The 16,705-nt window shown below is 36.9% G+C and overlaps 1 protein-coding gene across 9 annotated transcripts in view; it reads left to right on the forward strand.

The window, feature by feature from the left end:
• The window catches only part of Mbs (Myosin binding subunit), a 245,605-nt gene that overhangs the window by 141,052 nt on the left and 87,848 nt on the right, over positions 1-16,705 (forward strand). For all 9 annotated transcript variants that reach the window (XM_083126415.1, XM_083126417.1, XM_083126419.1 and 6 more), the window contains 3 exons: positions 996-1,164; positions 7,427-7,536; positions 9,088-9,153. In XM_083126415.1, coding sequence (XP_082982541.1) covers positions 996-1,164; positions 7,427-7,536; positions 9,088-9,153 — 345 coding nt within the window. The remainder of the gene's footprint in view (positions 1-995; positions 1,165-7,426; positions 7,537-9,087; positions 9,154-16,705) is intronic.

The following is a 16,705-nucleotide window of genomic DNA, read 5'->3' on the forward strand; positions in this document are numbered from 1 at the left end:
CGATTTGTGTCTCTTGGCTTAATTTGCGAAGATGAGAATGAGTGATGAAATGATGAAATTGATGAATGGACATTCACAAATAACCAAGCCCGAACGGGATTCGAACCCGGTACCCTTGGCATCGCAGCATGATGTGCTAACCACTCTGCCACAGGGTCCGGCAGAATTGCTTACAGATACAATGATGATTGATATATTTGATAATTTCTTTGAAAGGTATTGATTATTTTGGTTTCTGCAGCAGTTAGTGTACCACTGACCTAATAAGACATGCGGGTTTGAGCCTTCCTGATGGTAATCCTGCTCCCATGAAATCAAGATCCTGGTTCCATAAGCAGTGGAGGCATATTGCATGCTGGTTTGGATCCCACTCTAAATTGAATGTCCAGTCCCAATTAGCCTATCTCGGTTTAAAGTGTACTATTAAGGAAAAAATAAAGAAGACCTCTGGCTTCAAAGTCTACTACTTAGATCTAGGGCTCTGGGGCTAACCCAAATTCAATTCAATTGATACCTGGGGGCAACCCTGGGAGGTAAAGGCAGCCCGAGAGCATGGTGCTGATAACAGCACCTCCAAGATGGCCAAGATTGAGAATGTGTGGAGCCCTACCCCCACATCCCCTAGATGTGCCTTCATGGCACGGTGCTATATGTATGGGGAACTATTTTATATCTATTTACATGCTATATCTTTGTAATGTTTAGTTGCTGACTCAGTAAGCCAGTGTTAAAGTATTTGCAGTCAAGATGACAAAATTACAGTTTTCATCCCTTGTCGAACCTAACTTTTAAGTTATGGGAAATTGATTGATGTATATGTGAATATGCACATCCTCATTTAAATGTTGTAGTTGGTGGTGGGAGTGCGTGGATGTAAAACAGAAAATTATATAAATTTAAAAATAAAAAATATTCAACCATACATGATGGAAAGCTTCAACTGGTAAATATTCTATTGGTTACAAATGTGTTAATGATATTTTTTGTGCTTCCAGTTCCAGTTAGAAGATGCTAGAAACAAAGGAAACGATGCGACGGCATACATTAGGAGACCTGTAGGTGGGGTGTCTACAGTGAGGCCAACATCAGCACCTGTCGAAAATTCATCGGATACCACAGTTACTATAGCATTGCGACGTCAGGCCAAACCACCAGATGATAAAGGTGAGAAAGCTTATATGAATTAATTTAAATGCTTTGTTCTTCAAAGCTCTATCAAATTTTAACCTTTAGCGGGCAGCTGGTTTCAAACAAAACCATCACCATCTGGCAACAATTAACAAGCCATTTTTTGAAAACTACAGATCATAATTCAATTCTGTGAGAGCCATTTTCCTTGTAATGGCAATATGTATGAGAAAGAGACATGAAAGAAGATGCATACCTGGAATAATTTACAATCCTTCAGTGTAATCTCCTGCTGTTGCATGAACACGTTTCCAAATATCTGGCAGTCGTTGGATGCCATTGATAGCTCCCGTTCGTGCCAGTGTGCACACAGACCTTCCTCTGGCCGAAATGATGCTCGGGACGTCTGGAAAGCATTTCCCCCTTAGCGGTTCCTTCATTTTAGGAAACAAATCAAAGTCTCAGGGACTCACATCAGGAGAATAAGGTGGGTGCTCCAACACCTCCCAACCCTATTGTTGCAGTACGTTCTGCACCACTTGTGCTGTATGACATCTGTGTATGGATCTGTTGCCGTGCGAGGATGCCCGCCACAATGTTCTTTCGCGGCTGATTCACGACCACTTACAAATGCCTTAGCCCATCTGGCAATGATATGATATGGTAAAGCGTGGTCCCCACTTGCCTGACGTAAGCCCTTGTGAATTTGCTATGCATTCCTTCCATGTGCTACCTGAAATTTGATGAATATTCGCTGTTCTTCATGCGTGAACATTGTTCAGAGCAGTATTATACACACACTTCACTTTAACATCTTCTAACTACCACACAACAGTACTATTCTGCAAACAAATACCTACACACAATCCGTAGTACAAGATTAAACAAGACCCGATCGTATTTTGTCCCAGCGACAACTGACAAGTGTATACGAACAGTGTTGCCACTACAAGAAAAATGGCCCTCGTACATATGAAGGTATGAGGTGATGGAATGACAAAACAATTTATTTATTGTTATTATTTAAAACAAAGGCATTTTGTCACTTTTTTCCCTTAAAAAATAATGTTTTGCAACTAATGGGGGTGTATTCTTAAGTTCAACCACTGATTTTTGCTGATATGTGTAATAATTTAGAGGCACATATTTTTGGTAAGTAAAAAAACAAAATTTCTGTACAAAAACAAGTCAATTTCAGGTTCAAAAGCGGTAAATAAAATAAAATTTCACAGTTATAGTGGTGAAAAAGCAGTATATAAAATGACATTTTGGTTTTAAAGATGTGAATATAAAAACTGACTTTATTACACAAAATAAACACACCCCTTGTAATAGCACATTTATGTCGTTACAATAATATTAAGTTTACTCCTGTATAAAGGGGTCCATTTTTGCTTCTCAAATATTTACAGCAGAATTTTCCATGAATTGCATAACTTGCAGGATAATTCTGACTTCAGAAAGCGTTGTCTTGTCTGTAAATAAACTCTAAATTTTGTGTTCAGAGTCTATTTCGCGTTTAATTCATTTCGCATTATTTCATGACAAAACAGGGTAGGAAAATGCACCTCACACCTTTCAGAAACATGAAAAATTAACATTTCGCATTTCATGTTTTCGTCAAAAACTAAATATGCATGCCTCTAGTAATTATGAGAACAAAAAACTTGTTCACAGTGTGTGGCAATTGGGAGTCCAGCAGGACACGTCCAATTTTCAAAATTACCCTGAAATTATGAATTTCTAAAATTTTGCAATTTTTCCATTTTTTCCTCCAGAATTGGGGGATCAAGATTACATATCCTCTAAGAGTGGTTGTTTGTCTTCCTTTCCTGCAAATTTGGTCCATCTAGCATCCATAAGGCTGGTACTAGAAGTGATTTTTCAGATTTTTTCCATAAGATGGCAACACTGCTTTCCTTGTACATTGTTATTTTTTTCCCCCCAAGAATTATCTGTCTATTTTCAACACAACTTTGCACAGTTGTAGGAATACAGTGGAACCCCGATTTTACGTTCCCGGATTTTACATTTTCCCGCATTATACATTCAGTCTTGATGGTCCCAACATAGCAAAATGTTATAAAATTTTCCCAGATTTCACATTTTCCGGCATTTTAAGTTTTTACAGATTTGTCCCCTAAAAAATGTAAAATCAAGGTTCCACTGTATACCACTGCTACATGCTACATTTTTTTTGTTCACTTCGGTCTATTGCCGAATTCCAATTTTTTTTAAAAAAAAAGTCTCTTCTTCTTCCTTTAACTTTCATTATTGGAAGGTAAAGTGTATAAATTTCACCGTACTAAGAGTCCTGTCATTCTGATAAAGGAAAAAGAACCATTTCATCTCTATACCTATAGAGAGGCTCATGCAGAAGAGACTACCATCCATTAAAGGTTAAATCTTGAAGATTGGAAATGCTGTACTTCTGTTCTTGGGTGGTCATTCAACGGTTGACAAACTCATAATCAAGCTTGTACATATAGATGGCTATAGTTAATGTGAAAAATGACAGGAAGGAGATTTCAGAAAGGTTTGAATTTTTTGAAAGTTGGTTACATGCAACTGGCTTCATTGGACACTGTTAATCAAGCAGAATAGTTTTATTATGCACTGGCCAAATTTTTTGGTACAGTCTTTTTGTTATGAGAATATTAAAAACTGCCTTGCTTCTCAAGCACCTTGATTGGTAAACTTACAACTTCACTGTCTAAGGTTCCAAGTTTTTGAGTCCCATCTTGGGCATGGTTTTTTCTTTGTGTGTTTCTTCATCCATTTGTTACAATCGTCATTCATTCTCATAGACAGATCAACCAAAAGCACAAAAAAGCTACACAAAATGAGATAAATAAAAGTACAAGTAAATAACAATAGGTAAAGTTCCCCATGCATATAGCACCATGCCATGAAGGCACATTTAGGGAATGTGGGGGGTTAGGATCCCACACATTCTCAATCTCTGCCATTTACCCTCAGGGTTTCCCCCAAGTACCCATTGATTTGATGCTGGTTGAGCCCCGGAGCCACTTATGCAGGGACAAGGCCGTTAAAATTCCAACCTTAGATCACCCATCCTAGGAATCGAACCTGGGTCTTCTGCATGGCAATCAGATGCCCTACTGACTACACCACTGCGTCTCCATAAATATCAATAATAGAATCCATAATATTGAATATTTAATGAACGATTCAGCTGTGACTGTGCAACTCGTTGGAGCAGATTGTACTATTATTTGTGTACATTTTTAAAATCCAAGGACATAATGCTTTTCTGAAAGACACTTCTATTACTGACACATCACAGAAGGAAAGGAAGGAACTTGTACGTTATCAGTGAACTTCCTGCTTTAAATGATAAGTGTCGGAAGTTACTAAAGAAAAAAATTGTGAAGTCAGTAATGCTGGCAACACCAGTGAGCAAAGAAACAACTAAACCTATCACAGGATGGGTAATAAAATAGCATTTTCTAAGCACAACTTAAAAGAGAGTTCCGCAGCATGGTTTTTGGTGCATCAGGAGTTCGATGATGTTGTTCAAGATGTGGAGGATTGCCATTTTCGGAATTTTATGTCTGCAGTGCTTCTGTATGCAAATTGCTTGGGAGATGACACAGATGATGTTGCAAATGAAACTATTTACACTGAATTCTGTGATATTCTCTATGAATTGCAAGACTGCAATTTTTACAAAGGTGAGAGATTTACATTATGATATGGTGGTTCTTATTTTATTGTCTTAAGGAATATAGATATTTGTTGTTTATTTTTTTAATGGGTTTATTTCTGGCACTTCAGACACCTGAGAACTGAGGTCTGCAACAAGGTGGATTGATTTAAATCACAATTTAAATAAATAATTTATAGAATAATGTATATAAGATTTTGTAGATATCCGAATCACTTTTGCTGAAAGTACATTACTCTTGTAATCATTTAATGATGTTTTTTAGTCTGTAAGAAAGGAAACAAGATGTATGTACTGTGAGGTGAAGTTCATGGGAAAGAAAATGTAATATGCAAACTGTAAACACACTTAAATTTCTCATGATTTAAAATTCAATAATTTTTATAGGCAAAATAGCAAACATTTTGTGTAGAAAAATATACCAAATACTAATCATGTTAGACAGCAAATAGTGTCATTATCATTAAACTGTAAATTATCATGGCAGCTGATATTTTGCAAACTATCATTTTTTTTATAAAAAAAAATGCCAAAAGTTAGCTACAAAGACTATAAAAAATATTTTAAGTTACAATTATAGACTTCATACAGAATGTTTTATTTTCACTGGAAGAAAAGTTACTGAAATTATTATAGTTTCATTAACACACTATTTTTTATTTCTTTAATCAAACTGTTCAAATATTTTACAGAGCCATTTACTAGAAAAAGCCTTTCTATTATTAAAAAAATATGTATGGTGCCAAAAACCATACCCCCACCCCCCACCCCTATATGCCTTCATGGCATGGTGCTATGCACAGGGGAGCACTTTACCTTTTTTTTTAAGAATAAAAATAAAATTTGAATATAAAAAATCAGATTAAAATATAAAAAATATATAAAAAATGATTTTTATCCACACTGGCCTGCAAGGTGCATTTTCATAAGTTGATACATATACTTTCGTCATTACTTTTCCTGGTTTTCTGTACCAGAAACAATGCTGAATATCTGGATTTGTATGGACATTTTAGAGATCATGATGAGACCGTCAGCCATTAGGCTATGCATGGATCTAATACTGAATTAATTTGTACATTAAGATTAATATGAAGTTTATTCGACATATCCTGCTATGTTGAATATCTTAAGAACTAGCCTGGTAGTTTCGAAAGAACTCTGTTGTTTCAATTCAGAGAGGATCTTAATGAACATGTCTCAGTCTTTTGTCGTATATCCATCTCCACTGACTTTGTAGCGATTGAAGTTTATTGTATGTGGATTTTGAGTACACTACAAGATTTGTGCAAATTTTATTAGTATTAATAATTAATTTATACCACATAGCCAGATATGTCACTTCGGAACATGATGCATTAACCTGTAAGGAACACGATAACGTAATCAGCTATTTTCTTGATGAAACGTGGAGATACGACCGGAAAGTATTCAGATGGCAATGTGTAAACAGCTCTACCCCTGGTGCACTATTCAATGAATACCATTCTCAGGGTTTCTACGCATCCGAAAAACCTGGAAAACGGAATTTGGCTTGTCAGGGAATTTTGCAGATCATCTGGAATTTACGTGCATTTTAGGAGTCTGCAAGAGAAAAAGTTGCAAAATGAAGAAGTGATTCACTTCCATTTCTTGATTCGTTTCTTGTGATTCCACTCCCAAATAATATTCAGTTCAGAAACTTGTTTCTTTCGTTCTTATGATTCTCAGTCTTTGCAAAATTATGGTTCCTTTGAATGTCTGTAATAAATTTTCATTTTTATAATTCATTAATTTTAGAAAGAATATCAAAGTAAAACTTGCAGTCCAGATATCTGATTGATAAATAAAGTACATTGACAATATGATCATAATTATCGTAAAGGTTAGTGAAGACGAGATTATCGTCTATTATTTTATAGATCTTAGTCATGTTGGCATTCCCTATAGAATTTCTATATGCAACAAAAATTTCTCCGGATGCTGTGTACTTATAAATGTAAGCAAAAAGGCAGCATTTTGTACAACACTATAAATCTGCTAGAAAATGAAAAATTGTACATGGTTTATGAAGTTTATGTTGTTCATAAACTTTTTCTGTTATTTTTATATTGTGGAGATTTGATAGGTGAAATAATGTACCTCTAGCCTAGATGCACGTGATTGTAGCACCCAATATATTTGATGCCGATTGTAATTTTACATTATTCTTCGAATTTTCAGGTATTTTTATGCATTTAAAATGATTTTTTTTTAAAAAAAAAAAGGTGTGAAAATGGATATTCATAATAAATAACGTATCTAAATATTTATTTGAAAAACACAAGGTTTAAAAGCAAAAATCGTGATGATAATCATGTCTGGAAAGACTTTATTTTTGCACTGGAAAACTTGGAAATGTCAGAGAATTTAATAATCGAAAACTCGTAGCTACCCTGATTCATCATCATCGATTTTAATTTTAAAGGGTAGAAAAGTAATGTTAAATATATGTAAAAGATTAATTTGACATTTTGTTTAGTTTTCTCCCAAGGAAGGCCAATTTTTTAAGATCCTGCAACATAAGTCCGAAATCTTCCTTGTACATATAGATGTGAAGTTAGAAGTTTTGTATGTTTTGTATATTTTCAGAGCAAGACAAAGAAAATGATAGTCGAAATGCTCAGGCAACTCAAGCGGTGATTCAGAGGCGGAGAAAAGCCAAGAGAAGGTCTACTGGTGTTGTTGTCATGGACATGGATGTAAGTACCAATGCTGTATTATCAGTTGGTTACTGATATTGAATGCTGCTGTCCTGTAATTATAATTTCTTATACAGTGCATTGAGTTTGACTCAGGGCTGAGATAGTGTGTGACTGCAGACGGTGAGGTGTGATGCAGATGCAGGCATTTGTGATCCACAACGTCCCACTTATTTTTACACTTATGCTATACCTTTAGCATACAGACAATTAATTATATTTATATTGCATAACGAGTACTAACATATATTATAAGAGTTATTCAAAGTGGTGGTGAACTGCATTCACACGTTCCTGGCATTGTTTGATGAAATTTGGATTGACACTCAAAAGTTCCTCTTCCGTAATTCTAGTAAGTTCTGTTCTTATATTGTCTTTCAGTTCATCTGTAGTGTGAGGATTGTTTCTGTAGACTCTATTTTTTAGGGTTCCCCTCAAATAAATTGTCACGTGGCTGTAATTCTTGCACTATTGTAGTGACTCTGTAAGGTTTCAGTTTCAACAGTTCAGAAGCCGTATGAGCTGATGTTTTTGAAATACCTACTTCCTGGGAAACATGATGTAGGGATTTATTTGGAGAGTGATCTAATGATGCCACAATTCTAGCATTAATGATCCAGTTTTTCTTAATCTCAGAACAAGTTGCCTAACAGTCCTGTTTCTCTACCTGGAGCTGCAATGCCAGGAAATTTCTGTGGAAATTGCCTACAAATGTCTCGACATGATTCAGTTTTCACATGAGTTTCCGCTGGAATTTCAATGTTCTCACTATCTTATTAAACACATACAAACACACACTGAAATTAAACAGAGAAATTACACTGCATACTAAAACAAACTGAACTGTACTGATAAGCGACCAACAACTTTCATCTAGTGTTTAACAATGGCCAGAAAATAACTTCCCAAGAGAACAGATATATATGTCAATCAAAAGATGCCGGGAATGTGTGAATTCAATTGGCCACCACTTTGAGCAACTCTAATAACACAGGTTAGTACTTGTTGTGCAATGTAAATTTAATTGTTTGCAATGCTAAAAATATGTGCGTAAAAATAAGCTGGATGTTGTGGATCGAAAATTTCCACATCTGCTCCATAACTTCATGCGCAATCTCGACCCCTAGCCAAACTGAACATGCTTTATCAATTCATTTCATGAAAATTAAAACTTCATAAAAATTCAGTTCTGATAAATTTGTACTCAGATTTTGTATCAGTAGAACACAGATTTAAATTTACCAATCCGATGATAGTGACAAACATTTTATGATGATTCTCCATGATTTCTTTGTCTCCCTGATCACTATATTTGATCATGATTATTTTTTTTCCTTAAAGAAATGGCATACCTAGAAATGTGTTTTATGGAAACTCAGTTCATGAATATTGTTCTTTTCTATTTTTAAGGACATTGACAGGATTTCAGAATATTAGATTGTGAATATTTTCTTCAAAAAATGCTGTATCGACACTATCATTAATCTACCCCATTCTTACATGTAGGATTCTTTATTGCAAGGTGATTATTTGTATTTTTCTTTCCTGCAGGAATTAGACCCAGACAAGCAAGAGGGCTCAGAAATAGAAGATGGTAGTAAAGTAAATAATACTGAGGTGAGTACATACATATTTTCTTTAATGCATGCTTTCTTTTACCTTCTTCCATGTTGATGTTTTTATTTTGTGTGTATGCAGCCAATTCTTGGATGGATCGTGTGTGAAGAATCAGGGAGCCAGTTAAAATTAAGTATTTTCAAATATTGTATCGTGAACAAATTTGTTTTGTATTGCAAGATTGGTGAAATGGCTGGAACAAAATAAGTTTGAAGAACACTGCTTTTGCTTTCTTTATACCATGGATACTTTTGCTGAAAAGCTGCAATGAAACAATGTACATTTTGACCAACTTAAGAATGCCCATGTGGTGCTGTAGTCGAATTTTCAATCGTGAGTGGAGGAGCATGTTTACATTGTTCCTATGTTCCTGCATTGCCAAATTTTGCAGCACTGTTAAAAGCTTGTTGCTCATTCACAGTTTGTCATCATGAAGGGGAAAACTGAGTACAGCAAAAACAGTGTCTTAATATTTAGCGTTGTTGAATTTTTTTTACAATGAAACCAAGTGAGGGAAGTTATAAAGATTATATACAGCAAGCTATAAGCTTGCACTGCCCACAGTAATAGCACTATTAAATGTTGAATACAGCTGAAGAAAAAAAGAACTTCTGAAGGATGAAGTCGGGCAGGGTGAACTGAGTGGGTTGTTATTTTTAAAATGTATATTATTCTCTTGATTTTGCTCGGTTTTGTTGGTTCAGTCAGTCGGTCATGAACAACTGTTTAATAGATTACAACTGATTTTCTGCATATGGTTGCCAGATTGGTATCTTTGTTTGGGGTCTGCAATGGTTATTATTTCCCTTCACTATTACCATTCGAGCAAGGGAGGAAATATTTGCTAAATATTTTGCAAATGAACAATAATATTGATGTAATACATCAGTTTTTTCATGGGTGGTTGATTTTTAAATATTTTCCAACTTTTTAAATATTCATTATGGATGCGCTTAACACTGTTTAAGAATTACTCAATGTGAAATTTCGTATTTCCACGCTGCACAATTTAATAGATATTTCAGATCCATTTCGAAGCACTCTTGTCTTCATTCACTAAGGGTACAGCATCTGGAGCGCCGTGAATAAAGACAGAGTGCTTCAAAATTAATCGGAAGTATCCATTACATTGTGTAATGTGGAAATATGAAATTTCACGCGAGTATTTTTTTAATAATATTCACTTAGTGCCTTATGTTAGCGAAAAAGCCACAAGTGTCTCCCTTACTCTTTCAGTATAGAACTCTGTTATTGATACAAGAAAATATAAATGTTATTGAATACTTAGCGAAGAAATTTTATGTTGTCCCACCTGGTACAAATGGTGGTTGAATTATTTTTGTAACGAAGTGAGGAATAGAAGTTATAAATATGTAAAATGAGCTACAAATCGTGAAATGGCTGCAGTGCAAAAATTTTAAGTTTTATCAAGATAATAAAAAAGACAGAGGAAGAGTGGTGACAAGTTTTGAATATAGAGCTTTTGAAAAATGTAAACTATCCATAGATGATTTTGTTAAGTGTGTAATTAGAAGATCTATTGTTAATTTCTATGCAGATGAAACGGGTATCAACAAGGAAAAACCTGTTAGGATGACTGTTGGGAAGAATTCACACTGAAGCAGTAGGTAACACGTGTTGCTTGGGATCGAGCCAATCAGCAACAATGTTGCACACAGTAATGGCATTAAAGGCCACAAAAGCCCATGTTTGATTGGTGAAATCCTGAAGCAACATATGTTGCCTGTTGCTTGTCTGTTTGGTGTGAATTCTCCCTTAGAACTAGTGATATAGGCTGCTCACTTCTGAAAATATAGGTACCAAAAATAAGCACATTTTTGCTACACTTGCATTCAAAGCACGGGGCATTACTTCATTCCTTCCAGTGCAATGAATGTGGCAACATGGCTCACAAGCGCGAGAGAAGGGAAACTAGGATAAAACAAATGACTGTCCACTTTAGTTTGCTGGGGCCATTCGTATCTTGGTTAAGGGGATGAGTGACAATTTTGCACCAGTTTTACATGTATTTCATTATCATCAGAATGGGCACTGCTACTAAAAACCAACAGAATTTGAGAGTATGAATTTCTCCCCATATTGCAAGTGGAAGCACTTTTTAAAGTTTATTATTAAATGAGATAAAAATATGATGAATAAGTGTTTACAGAATCTCATATATTCCTTATGGAGAATCAACTTCAATTTACGACTATTCAAATCAAAGTTTCGAGTTTTTCAACTACAAAAACCTTTTTCAATGTATCCTTTATCCATTCATGTACTTTTCTACTCCACTGGATGTTTGACATTCCTGAGAAAACAAAGAAAAATAATGCTCACATAAATGCAATGCATTTCTCCAGTGCACAACTCCTCTGCAGCAGTGTTGCCAAACCTGATGCACATAAGAGATAAATTTTACCTTAATTGGAGTTAAAAACTGGCTTTCAAGGAGCTAGATTTTCGAAGGCTGAATAAAGTGCCTCCTAGGATAATGTTAGGTGTCATGGAGGGGGGGGGGGGAGTTTGCTGCTATTACTTTGAAGTGATGACAATTTTTTCTTAGTTTTCACTGTCAAGAAATGACGGCATCACTCATCTCAATAATCCACTGATTGTCATATGAAATCGAGGTATTAGGCGCATCCAGAAAGTAAGTTTCCCTGGGGTCCTGCACAAAAAGGAAACATTATTTCATTCAATGATTTATTGCCACAGATACAGCACCTGTCCAGGCACTCCTGCCGGAATTCACGCACTTGTCATAGCGTAGAAACAACTTCCATATACCTGAGTCGTAGAAGTCTGCTGTCTGCTGCGTGGGTGCTGAACCACCGTGTGACAGTCGTTGCTGTGAAAATGTTGACCGGACAGGAACTTTTTCAGGTGCAAGAACAGGTGGTAATCACTGGGAGCGAGATCCGGGCTGTACGATGGATGATCGAACACCTCCCAACCGAACCTGTCCAGAAGGGCTGCAGTGCACCTAGCCATATGCGGCTTCACATTGTCGTGCAGCAAGATCACCCCGGCACTGAGCTTACCACGTCGCTTATTCTGAATGGTTCGTCGCAATGTCCCCAGTGTTTCACAGTAATGGTTAGCGTTCAGTCTCCCAGGGTTGCTACGCGACTGGAAAACCTGGAAAACAGGGAAAAGTCAGGGAATTTGGTTGGTCAGGGAAAAGTCAGGGAATAGTCAGGGAATTTTGCATATTTTCTGGAATTTACGCGCATTTTGGAGTTGCAGGAGAACCAGTTACAAAATGAATGAACGGTTCATTTCCACTTCCGAATTCGGTTCTTGTGATTCCAGTTCCACAAAAAAATTCAGTTCAGAAACTTGTTCCTTTCGTCATTATGACTTCTAGTCTGTTACGTACAAAATTATGGTTCCTTTGCATTTCAATTCTATATTTATTCACTCTCGGATCTAGGTTCTTGGATCCGTTCATTTTGCGACTCGTTCTTGTGAATCTGTTCAAGACCGGAATTTGGAGAGGCCTGAGATTTTTCCTTAGAGAACAAGCTATTCAAGACTAAACCTACGCACCAGCTATCCTGAGAATTTCTTGCGGAGAAAATGTTGCTTTAGCTTTGTGTGTAATGATTAAATTTCCTTTCTGCAAGAACACACCCGTTTGGAACCCGTTCTCTTTTGGTACGTGAAGTGGAGCAGGTTGGTGTTCGGACAGTTCATTGGTTTTGGATCTGCAATAACTGTATACTCCTTGAACCAAAGACAATGTAATACTTTCTGCCTCGAAGAGCAGAATTTCACGTAAACTGGTTGTGGTTGACGTCACACTGGACGGATGCGGATGCCTAGTAAAAACAAAGGGACTCACTACTTCGTTCCCCCCGTGAACCCGTTCTGTGAATTTGAGTTCTTCGTTGGCGACTCGTTCAGAAGCAACCTGATCAACTAGTTCATTTGTTCGTTGTTGTAGTTTTTACATTGCAGAGATGTGTTACACCCGAGAAATTAGTGATTATATGCAGTATCAGTGACTTCATTATTCGAATATGCACGTGTTTTGTGCATGTAGAATGAATTTATTTTTTAAAATCTGGTGCGAAAAGAGGAATTAAACGTACGCTGGTCACCCATCGTTGTTAGGTTAGGAATGTTGGTTTGATGCCGATAGTAATATTACATATTTTTTGCGTGTAGAATGAAATTATGCTGAAAAGTGGTGAAAATGGGCCCAAGTTCCTTTTGTTCTATTACGATTTCATCATACTACAAATGCAACTTTTACATGGTTAGATTTCAATTTAGTATGTCTGTTAACACATACAGTTTTAGCGGTTACTTAAGATTTTGTCAATATATACTTTTGTGGTTATGTTAGGAAGGTCAGGTTTGGTTGTCTTAGAATTAAAATAAAGACCCTCAATGCACTCTGATTGCGTAGGGCATTTTGAAGTTTTCTTTTCAACATAAATAACTTTTTTCGAATCCAAACCAGGCACGTATCCAGAGGGGGGGCTTAGGGGGCTCGAGCCCCCCCGAAAGTTTTAGGTTTACACTAGATAAAATGAGGTTTTTGGTTTCTTGTGATGTGAAATAAAATAATGTGACAATAATTTAAGGAGAGAAATAATTATCGAGGCAAGACGGAGAATGTTCCGTAACCCTGTTATTGATAATAGCACGTATCCAAGATGGGGCACAGGGGGCTCGACCCCTCTCCCCAGAAAATTTTTCAGTTTAAGTTAGATAAAACTAGGTTTTTGGCTTCTTGAAAAATGTGAAAATAATGTAAGGAGAGAAATAATTATCGAGGCAAGATGAAGCATGTTTTATACCCCTGTTATTTTTAATAGCACGTATCCAAGGTGGGGATGAGGTGGCTCGAGGACCCCCCCCCACTCAGGAAATTTTTCAATTTACACTAGATAAAATTCGATTTTTGGCGTCTTGAATATATGAAGATAATAAATTTATAAATCTGAGAGAAATTATTATCGAAACAAGACGGAGAGTGTTCTATAACCTTATTATTGTCAATAGCACGCATCCAAGGTGGGAATCAGGAGGCTTGAACCCCCTTCAGGAATTTTTTCTGTTTACACTAGATAAAATTAGGATTTTGGCTTCTTGAATAATGTGATGATAATTTGGGAGAAATAATTATCAAGACAAGACGGAGAATGTTCTATAACCCTGTTATTGTTAATAGCACGTATCAAAAGTGTGGTTGACGTGGCTCGAGCCCCCCCCCCCCCCAAGGAAATTTTTTATATTACACTAGATAAAATTAGGTTTTTGGCTTTTTGAATAATGTGACGATGATTTAAGGAGATAGACAATTATCGAGACAAGACGGAGAATGTTCTATAACCCTGTTGTTGATAATACTGCAAGTAAACTTTTCTTGCGCTTTCGGTGTTGTCGCAGCGCACTTGAGCACTATGTAGAAACTTGTCAGCATTTGGAAGCTGCACAACAAAGGTTCCGCCACACGTAGGGCGATTCGTTGTAATTTTTAATCTCTGGAAGGCGGGAGAGGGTACGTTCTTGAATGAGAAAATGAGTCAACTACTGGCAATATTAACGAATCGTTTTATCTGCGGAACGTTCTAGAATATAATGAGGATATAAATATGCGGATTCAATTTTTCGGTTGATCTGTATAAAGAATTGGTTAATGAGATTTCAGAGGTAAGTGTGACAATTCATACAGTCGATTGGTGATCAGATCAGTCAGCATCCTCTGGTTGCTTTATAAGATATAGTGATACGAAAATGACGACAGCAGAACTTCCGGGGCCTCAGTGTAGTGCTAGTTCGGTTCGAGGGCCGAAGAGATCAAGGTCTCTCTCTCTCTCTCTCTCTCTCTCTCTCTCTCTCTCTCTCTCTCTCTCTCTCTCTCTCTCTCTCTCTCTTCTCTCTCTCTCTCTCTTCTCTTCTCTCTCTCTCTCTAAAGTGAATATTTCAGCAGTACCGGATATTGGAGTGGTTTATTAAAACAGAAATAAACTGCATAGATCAACTGAAAATCAAAGTTTTGAGTGATGATTTAGTTTCTCCAGAACTAAATTTCGTATATGCAGTCCGAGAATTTCATGGTATAAAAAAATACTTTTGTTTAAGCCTACTGGGTTCGAAACACATTCAAACACTTAACTACCATAAAGAGACAGCCGAAAATTTTATGAATGTCGAGAAGAGAAAGCAAGAAGATGTTGCATATGTAGACATTTTAGGTGGAAATTGCAGGCTCTACCAGAACCCGAATCAGGGCTCTACCAAATGAGCCACCTAGCCATCCTTGACTTCAACCGATTTTTCGATAAAATGTATACATAGTACATGTCCTGTGTATATCAAATCGTAAGGTGTTGCCTGTGTAGTGAACAAGCTCAGAAAATATAGGAGAGAGAGAAGAAAACTGAAGAGCATTCCCATAATTTTTTTCTGTGGTCAACAAGAGCTACTACTTCGAGGTGACAATGACAGTGGCCTAATAAGGGAGATTTCACGCCGTGTCGCCTGAAGATTAGGTTTGTGCGGCCTTTTGTGTCGCTACGGTGTGAAACGTTGCTGTTCATGGGCCAATTCCAATCGACATGTATCGCGTGTCCCTTCGGTCTGAAACCTTCCTAAGTCTTGAAAATTCAAGTTACAAGGATGGAAAATTAGGGCCTGGTTAAGGTTAGGTGTGAAAGCAGGCAGACGACAGCACCCTAAAGGATCATATTCAAACCTGTAGGAAGAACGCATCTTACTTCAATCTCCAATACGGAATGATAAAAACTTCTGGTGAGTTGATTTTAAAAAATGTGTCCGAGATAAAGAGAGGCGTGCCCAGGATTTTCGGAAGGGAGAGGGGTTATGCATACTATTTTTGGTGGTCAGTCCTGATTTTGCCATTATTTTCCTGTCTTTGACGTTCCTCGTTTTTATTAAAAAAAAGGAATACTGAGTCAAATGGGGTTATGATCTCACCAACTTGGGCGCGTCACTGGAGATAAATGAATAAGCATTTGATCATACTGGGAGACGAAACATTAGATGTGTTGGGAACGGAAGGGTTTTCATTGTGCATTAATTGTTTCGTGATCCACCTGTATTCGAGAAGACTTCCTTTGGTTCGTGCCGATATATGACAATACAGCAGAAGCTGTGACAGGCATTTTTGAACACTTGTGAGTGATAAGGCCTGAATCTGAACAATTTGGTGGGTTTCGGCTTTTATAAGAGCTGCAAACATGGGAGGACAAGACACGTTAGTGGTGTTCAGGCTCGAATCAGAGAGAAATATTCGAGAGCTATCTGCGTCCAGTTCGCAGCCTACAATTTGAATCTCGCGTTGTCTAGTGGATTGTCCATCCCGTGCATTTGTAACAGCTTCGTAAAAACACTCAAAGACACCATAGACGTTTTTACGCCTGATGAGAAGAAATGGACAAACACACATACTGAGATGGTTCCGGCACACAATGTTAATGCATGGAAACAGAGGAGTCGAGTGGTAAAAAATGTTCCAATTTCACGTTCTGATTAAAATGACAGCCTTACAGTGGCGACGATTTAAGGGATA

This window comes from Lepisma saccharinum, chromosome 8 (genome assembly GCF_977018435.1).
Source record: "Lepisma saccharinum chromosome 8, izLepSacc3.1, whole genome shotgun sequence".
NCBI classification, from domain to species: Eukaryota; Metazoa; Arthropoda; class Insecta; order Zygentoma; family Lepismatidae; genus Lepisma; species Lepisma saccharinum.